Here is a 9,119-nt window from a genome sequence, read left to right on the forward strand (position 1 = left end):
ACTCAGAAATTGAGACCCATACAGTAGAGACCTTTACTCAAAGTTCCACAGCTCGAAATCCAGAAAGTAAAACAGAAATGTATCCTTTATGTCAGTTAGCTCTTAATGATTCAGTAAGATCTGATATAGAGATGGTCATAGGAGATGCTTGTCCCATACCCTCTACCCCCAGGACTGAATTTTTCAAATGAAGCTGGAAATATATTTGCTGCCTCACTTGACTCCTCTATAAATAAGGGAGTAGGGCTGGGTTATCTCTAAGATCACGTCTAGCTCTGATATTTTGTATTCTATGGTCATTTTATGTTCTGCAGTCCTTCCATCTCAGGCATGCTCAGTTCCAGTGATATGTACCAATCTTGTTTCTCTTCAGTTGTTTTGGCAGTTATTTAAGGTTTACAAAGTACTTTTCTTACAACAAACTTGTGAGGTGGGAATTATATTATCCCCACATTATACTTGAAGAAACTGAGATATTAAGAGAAACAAAGCAACTTGTTCCTGCCCCCACAGCTCAGAAGTATCAGAAACAAGATTCAAACTCAAGCCTCTCCTGTCTCCAAGGTCAAGCCTCTTTCCACTCTACCCTACTAACAACCCTCTGAGGAAGGCAGTGAAAAAAGTATCTTAATTTAAAGGAAAGGTGATGATGATAATAATAATGATGATGACACTCAGCATTTATAAAGGACTTTAAGGTTTACAAAACACTTTATATACTTTAACCATATAGCAATGATGTGAGAGAGATAGGTACATGAATTGATCTTTGAAGGGAAATTCTTTGAAGTAGGTGTGGGGAGAGAGTACATTCTAGGCATAGGGTTGGGTTGGGCAAAGTTAGGGAGGTGAAAGATATCATCCTAAGTTCAGGAAACAACTAAAAGGGCAATTTGACTGGGACATAGAGTACATGATTGCGAAAATTTTGAAAAGCACCAGGAAAGGTAGGCTGGAGGCACATTGTGAAGTTTAAAGTCCTTTACCTTTTATATAAAGTTTATATTTTATCCTAGAGGAAACAGGGAACCACTAAAGATTCTTGAGCAAGAGAATGACCTAGTCCAGCTGGGCAAGCTTTTTAAAGAGGGGGCCAAAGGAAAGGAAATGCTCATCTGTCAGTCTGTTTCTAAGGCAACTCTTTCGAAGTTTCATTGTATTGTATCCTACTCATTGTATTCGTCAGATTAGGAATAATATCGAGAGGCAGGATAGAATATTTCATGCCCCCCCCCCAATCTGGCCTGCAGGCCATAGTTTGCCCATCAATGACCTAGTCTAATTTGTATTTTAGGAAAATTTGGCTGGTGTTGGGGGGGATCATCTGTGAAGAGGATAGATTAGAGAGGGCATTGACTGGAAGCAAGGAGACCAATTAGGAGACTATTGGAATAATTTACATGAGAAATGATGTGGGCCTGTACTATACTAATGGCCATATTGTGGGGAGAAAGAAAGTGATGAGAGATGTTTACTTCCAGATGGAAGTAAAATCAACAACACTTGGAAATTCATTGGATATGGGGGTGAGGGAGTGAATCACTCTGAGGCCACAAACTTTGGACCAGAAGTATGGTAGTGCCATCAAGAAAGATAGGAAAGTTTGGAGGAAGAGTGAGTTTAAGGAGGAAGATAAGTTGATTTTGTACATGTTGAGTTTGAGATGCCTAGGAAATATCCAGGTGTTAGTATCCAGCAGGCAGTTTGGGAATATGGCATGGAGTTCAGGAGAGATATCAGGGCTGAATCTGTGGGGGGTTTAGTTATCTATAAATGGATAATCATTCAAACTATGGGAACCAATAAAATCAAGAGAGAGAAGATGGACCAGGCCAGAGCTTTATATATAATAGGAAAAGGGATGATGATCTAGTGAAGGGAACTGAGGACTACTTAAACAGGTTGGAAGAGAACCAGGTGAGAGCAGGGCCATGAAAACAGAGGAAGGAAAGATTTCCAGCTTGGGAGCGGGTGGAAATTAACAGGGTCAGAAGCTTCATAGAGGAAAAAACCATTTGGAGGATTGAGAAAAGCCCATTGCATTTAGCAATGACAAGATCTTTGGTAACCTTTAGAGAGTGCACTTTCAGCAGGCTGGTAGAATCAGTAGGTAGACTGCAAAGGATCAAGGGAAGGTAAGCACGTGCACACACACACACACACACACACACACACACAAACACACACAAAATTCATACATTTGTACTGTGTGTAAGTCCTCAGCTATCCAGAAAACTCAGTTACCTGAAACCATGCATGCACTCTTTCTAAAGAGCTATGGTTTTGCAGTGGTTATATAGCAAATTAGTCATCCTGAGTGATTTTATCCTAACTTTGCCACTGCAGACACAAAATTGCATACGCTGAAATTGGCTCTGAGTGTCTGGCAAAAGCCTTCCATTAATGCCTTTTTGGACATAGTGAAATTCCAAAGCCCTTCAGCAATGAGATATACAGCACTGGGTTGGCTACAGAGCCTATTTAGCAAAGGAATAAGATCCGAGATTACCCTGCCAAAGTGCAGGAGATACTAAACTGGTCCTAGAAGCCTTTAGAAACAGCCTTGGGCTTTGACTGTTGGGAAAATGAGACCTCATCCTGTCAATATGTGAATCCTTCTTTTAAAAAAGTGAGCTCTGGGTTTTTCCAAATCTTTTTAACCCCCTCCCCCATTCTGGCTTCCATCTCAAAAACAACCGCATAATAGCTTTACTCTGGGCCACAGTGCTCTCTGGACCGATGCACTACCTGTGGCTAATTATGTGAGAATGAACAGAAGTTCATTAAGAACGGAGCTCTCCATTTGGAATCTGTCTATAGATTCAATAGTAGAATTGATTGACTTGGAGAAATGAAAACCTAGGGGATGCAAGTGGGGGAGAAGAAGGAGAGTTTAGAAAGGAGAGAGAGGGGTTCTGCTAGGGTGGACAGCTCTTCCAACACTGACTTTTCGCTCTTTATTTCTCCCAAGTGTTGAGTGTTGAGTCTAATATTCATTTGGAGATTCAAATTAGGGTCATCGACTCCAAGCTTCCGGCAGTGGGCTGCATTATCAAGATTGAAGTGCCCAGCGTTTTGGGCGATGCCAACTGAATGATGAGATTTCCATCTTCCCTTTGATTTGAGTGACAGTCAGCAGATTTGCTGCGAAGCCAGACAAGCAGTCACCAACTTAGAGTTGTGCTGTCTTCCCCAGGACCCAGAGCTGATTGGAAGGAGGAAGCTGCAGACAGACAGACAGACAGACAGTTCTGAGCCTGGCCTCCCTTCTCTCCTCCTCCCCTCTGGGAGGGCTTCTAGAATGTGATCTGTCTGGAGGGGGGGGTGCAGTGCCAAGGGGGCTGGACAGCCTTGTAGTAAGGGTATACATACTGCACCATTTCCTGATTCAGTGCGCTCCAGTCTGTTGCAGGCTGCGTGCAGTGGGGGGAGGGGCCAGGGCTGATCAGTGTGTAATTTTATACATTACTGAATCCGAGCAGGAGGAACCTAGAGGGCCACGGCACCATCTCCTCTTTGGGCTGCGTTGTCAGATCTCTCCAGCCCTCACCTCCAAGCCATGGTTTGAGAGAGGAAGACGCTCTCTCCTCCTTCTCTCATCTTGGTAGGAGTGAGAAAGTCATCTCTCCATGGCTCTGGTCATGGAGCCTATTAGCAAGTGGCTGCCTAAGCAAGTGGTGGATTGGCTGAAAGGTACGACTGTTTTCTCCACATATTGTCTCTGTGTGTGTTTTGCTGCCTGGGTGCAATGTGCCGCTGGGCTCCCTCGGGGTGGGTGGCTTGTTTTCGGGCACTAGTTAGTTCAGTTGGAACTGACACCAGCCCCATATGCTCTTTCATCTGGTGATTCCTCCCCAACCTGAGCGACTGAGCTGAGGCTCCTCGGGGTGGCTGGGGGAGCGAGCATGCTGCTGGGAGCCGCTGGGGAAGGGGTTTGGGGGCATGGAATGCTTTGGGCTATAGACGCAGGCGTGCCCCTCCGGTGTGCCCGTCTGAACACTTCCCTCTGTTCTGCACGAATTTCCCTGTCTAGTCCCTGTGTGCTCGGCTTCTAGTGCCCCTTGATGCGCTACAGCTCGGGAGCCCCTTAAATCAGGTGATGCGATGCAGTGGTCGTGCATGGATGCAGGACTTGTGCGGAGTTTTAGGGCAGGATCCGGACAATGCTGAGGGGACTCGCTGCCCGCAATCGGGGCATCTGACTCATGGAAAATGCCACGGGAATACTCAATTCCCTGGCCTTTCTCTCTGCGTGTCTCCGTCTCCTCTCTGAGCCTCCCTGACCCTCTTCCTCCCTCGCCCCAGGGTTTGCGTGGCTCCCTTTGGTCCATTTCGTACATTCATTCCGTAGCGATCTTTAGTACCGTGGACAGTGCAAGCTTTACCATATAAGGGGAGCCGGAGCACGAGCCAAGGGGCAGGCAGGCAGTCTGGGCTCAGAGAACAGCTCCGCTGGGGAAAGTCCTCAAGACAACTTAACGAGCGAGCGAGTGAGCGAGTGAACGAGCGAGCGAGCGAGCGCAGTGACTTAGCTAGACCTGCTAGTTTCCGACACGTAGGTAGTAAAAGAGAAAGTGTTCCCCTTGGCCAGCTGGCTGGGTGCACCCCGCCTGCCAAACGGCGTGGAGAGGGGAAAGTGGCGTTCCACTCCAGCAGAATCGCGAGGCACTGTTTCAGAGGGGGAAAGGAGGACCTGGAGTGGAATCTACTTTCTTGGCTTGTTTAAAAATTGTTTCTATTAAAGCGCGCCATATAGCCCGGCTCTTTGCTGCTATAGAAAGCTGGAGGGCTGGGGAGGGAGGCGAGCGGCAGAGAAGGCCCCAAGTGGAAATTTTTATGTGCATGTTAGCTTGAGCTATGTCAAAAGCCACCTGCCCTCGGAGGCAGTTGAAAGCCTCTGCAGGACTGTGACTTTCCAGTCTTAGGTTTGCAAAGCATCAGAGCCAGTCATCCTGCTCTAAGGTGTGCTCCAGTGCCCTGAAATATGACTGCGAGGCTTGGGTCATGGCAGTCTTTACCCCCCCCCCCCACGTCCCCCTCCAGCGTATGTCCTTCTATCTGGAATCCTGGCTACTGGGGCCATGAACGAGCTGGGGGCCTGGGGGAGAGTGAGGGGAGGTTAGTCTCCTTAGCCCTTTTAGCTGTCAAGTCACTGTAGTGGCAGGGCTGGTTTTTCTCTGCACTTCCTGAATATTAGGTACCTGGGTTTGCAGCCGCAGAAGTGAAACACATCTTGCACCACTAGAAGAGAACCCCCTCCTCCCTCCCTTGGCAGCATTTGTTGTATTCTCCCAACCGCAGGGCTATTGGGGGGGGGGGAGGAAGGAAAGAGAGAGGATTATTGCAGATGAATGTAAATGGTGAGTCACAACCTAGAGTAATAATGTGATATATGACTGGGGAATTAAATCATACTTGTTGCTATATTACCAGACCTGTACCAACACCTCTAGAGCTGATGCCATGAAATCCTCAGTAATGGATGAAACGCAATCCTAGGTAACAGATTTGTCTCTGTTGGGGGATTTACCCAACTTGTTCTCTCTCGCTTGGTTTGCCATTGCAAAAGGACAACTGGGCTGTTGGATTGGCTTTTTTTCCATAAAGGATTTCACTCTTATGTTCTTCATTCTTCCCCCCCCCACCTCACCCCCATACCCTAGGAGTTATAGGAAGTGCGTTTATCATCTTAGGACACCTAAGGCTTTCAACATATCAGCTGCACATCACCTATTACATAAAAGTCTCAGGCAGCCTCCCTGCTCTGCCTAACAAGTTTGTAAATGTGGGTTAAAGCAGAAAAAAAAAACACCTCTCCATGTTTTATCTACTCTAAAATGGCTATGTGATTTGTGATAGCGCTCTGATTACCTTGGGGCCATCAGTATTCCAAGCACCCCTGGCTACTGCTCCTGCCTCTTAAATGCCCACATTATGTATTTGGAAATAGTGCTGCCAGGGTGCATCTGCAGCTCTGGGAGAGGCACCTCGAAGCCTCAGGAGCACCAGTATGTCTTTGCTCCTCACTTAACAGAAGGACAATTAGTTCAGAACTAACTTTGCTGTCATCTTCCTGATTAGCGCCACTTTACTGCTTGATTTTGCTTGGCAGATGGTCGTTTCATTACTAATCAGGATGAAGCGCCCTATTCCAGTGATACCTACTGTCTCTGTAGGAATCACTGTGGGATAACCCACTCAGAAGGATTTACCTTTTAAATAGATTCCCAAGCCTGACAAGGCACCCCAGTACATTATAGTGTGACCCAGCCTGGCTGTTCCTCCTTGTTGAAATGGATTTATTTCAGAGCTGTGGCTATGCCGTGAAAAGTCAGCATTTCCTCGAGTGACCTAGATATAGACCATGAAATGTTCTGCTGTCTGCTTCCAAAATTGGGTCCTCCCTCAGGTTTAAGGCCATTGAACCTTGGCACTCAGTCAGAAACCTGCTTTTTACAACCAGGTCGCCCTGGCACAGACAACTGTGTGGCATTTTGCTTTGGTCTGGTTTGCTTTTTCTCCCTCTCCCTGTTCCTTCATAAGGATGGTGGAAGAGCAAGAGTATGGAGATTAATTAAAGGGTTGCAGAGCATTTGACCAGACTGTCTCAGCTACATATGTCCTTGTGTAATACAGTTGGTATTGAAATGAGGAATCTAGCAGAAGAACCTTCCTTCCCTCCCTCCTTCCTTCCTCCCCCTCTCTTGCCTAGGGGGAGCTAGAGCTAGAGCTAGACATCTAGAAGGATCTCTCAAGATCTAGAAGTTTGATTCCCTAATGTCAGTCATTTGGCAGCTTGTTGCTAGGTATTTATTTAGCTCCTACTGTGTGTTCAGCATATTGGGGAGGAGGGAGATGCTGAAGCCTTGTTCTTGTGTTCTACTCAGTAGTGAATTAAGCAAAAGCTACAGTTAAAAGGTGCATTTCTTTCCCAGTGGCATATATTATTATGTATGCTCAAGAAAATGTTTACATGCTGATTTCATTTGCCTGTTTTAAAAAGAAATGCAGTTAATAGGCAGCTGCCGGGCTGTTTTCCTCCTAATCACAGCCATTTGCTGTGAGAGACTGACAGTAGAATGGAAAGAATACTGGACTCAATGGGGGAGATTCAAGTCCCATTATTTACTACTTGTGCGACCTTGAACAAGTCACATCACTTGTTCCTAAAAAATCAGTTTCCTCCTTTGTCAAAGAGTAATGATAATCCTTGCCTGGCCTCCCTAATAGGATTCTGAGGATCAGATGAAATCAGAAATGTGAAAGTGCTTTGTAAATTGGGGATTCGAATGTGAGATTTTCCCGAACCTAATGCTTTTCTTATCCCTTCTGCTAGCTTGTCTCATGCTCTTTTCATTAGCTCCCTCACCCAAGGATGGGCAGATCAAATTCAACTCATTATATTTAACTATTTGCTATTCCTTACGGACAAAGGTTCGGTAGTGGAGGAGGAGATTGAAACATGATGCTTTGACTTTTCCTCTGGATTTCAATTGTCTGTTCTTCTGCTACAGCATATGTAGGGAACTACAGTGGTGCAGGACAAAGTCTTTGAGTTGGAATCAAAGTCTCTAGATGTGAAAGGTGGTCTCCTATTTACAACCTGGGTGACCTTGTAAGAGTTACTTTCTCCTCTTTGGGCCTTACTGGCTTCCTCTCTAAAATGGAAGACGGTAGACTAGATGATTTCCAAGTTTTCTTCCAGCTCAAACCCCTATAACTGTGTATCCTAGCACCATCACTAATTATAAGCCTACTAGAATATAAAGACTAATATAAATATATTATATAAATATATAAATATAAAATACTAGAATATAAATATCAATTGCACCAAAGGATGCAGCAATATTCCTTACTCTTCTTAATGATGACTCCTTAGCTAGAATGGTCATGTATACATGTATCAAGATGTATCAAGGAAAGCTGAGCATTTGAAGACCTTGGTTCAATCTAATCTTTAAAATGACAAGAGACCTGAGTTCAAATCTTGCCTATACTTCTTGCTACCTATGTGAACTTGGGTAAGTCACAATCTTTCAGGATCAGCTTTTTCATGAATAAAATGGGATTAATAATCCTTGTATCCCCTATCTCACAGGGTCAAACTGGAAAGTGCTAGAGAAATGGGAGCTGTTATTATATTCAATGATAATTGCAGGTGCTGATTATACTTTTACCAACAACCTAATGTCTTCACCCACTTAGGAAATGGGGATGAAGAAGGCTGAGGAACACAGAATACAAAGAAGATCATATTTCTGTTACCTTCCACAAATATTTCTTGTTCACTATGTTCACAGCACTGTGTAATAAACAAAAAGGAAGCAGGTCATGGTCCTTGCCCTTGAGAGAGTTCATAGTCTAATAGGAGGTTGCTAATAGTATCTACCCTAATTATCGGAAGGTTTCATTTACTGTCCTTAGTTCCACTTCAAATATATCCACCATTATCTAGCGCTGCAAATAGAATGGAAGTGTCTCCTTAGATATAGAAGAGCAGGTAGGCTTGAATTGTTCTCCACCATCCACATCCCTTCTCATCTATATGGAGATACCAAAGTTGGGACAGGGAGCTTCTACACTTACTACTAAAATTGGCTCTAAATTGCAACCTGCAAGAGAGAAGATGAAGGCAACAGAGTATGAGGGTCAGCAGTTGACCCAGGAATATGTGGGAGAAGCACAAGAAAGAAGAGCAAGAAGAATGAAGAGCTCAGTTACTGGGTAGGATGTTATTAGATGATTCTCCTCCTCTTTTTAAAAGCAAACCAAAGATTTTCCAGCTGAGTCACATTTTAAGATCGACTTCAAATGCATTCAACTCTCAATTATTTGTGATACTGGGGAAGAGAATTTCATATAATTGCACATATAGACAGGTTAAAACATTGAACAATCCAAAGATGTTGAAAAGCTGGGTTTATTTTGAGAGTAAATTTACCTTACAAATTATGTTTTTCTTGAGTAAAAAAAGATATTCTTGAAGTATGTATTTGTAATAGCAAGTCTCAAAGAGATTTAAAGGGGGCAGGAATGGGAGAGGTAGGTAAAGGATAGAGTAAGGGAAAGACAAGCAGGGGAAAGCCATTTCATAATTACAGATTTGCTATGGCAAA

The 9,119-nt window shown here is 44.4% G+C and overlaps 1 protein-coding gene across 1 annotated transcript in view; it reads left to right on the top strand.

The window, feature by feature from the left end:
* Positions 1 to 3,629: 3,629 nt before the first annotated feature.
* Positions 3,630 to 9,119, top strand: part of LOC123253653 (connector enhancer of kinase suppressor of ras 2-like) — a 530,144-nt gene continuing 524,654 nt past the window's right edge. Inside the window, 1 exon segment of the mRNA XM_044682811.1 lies at positions 3,630 to 3,693. Within this exon segment, the coding sequence (XP_044538746.1) occupies positions 3,630 to 3,693 (64 nt within the window).

The sequence above is a fragment of the Gracilinanus agilis genome, chromosome X, assembly GCF_016433145.1.
Source record: "Gracilinanus agilis isolate LMUSP501 chromosome X, AgileGrace, whole genome shotgun sequence".
NCBI lineage: Eukaryota > Metazoa > Chordata > Mammalia > Didelphimorphia > Didelphidae > Gracilinanus > Gracilinanus agilis.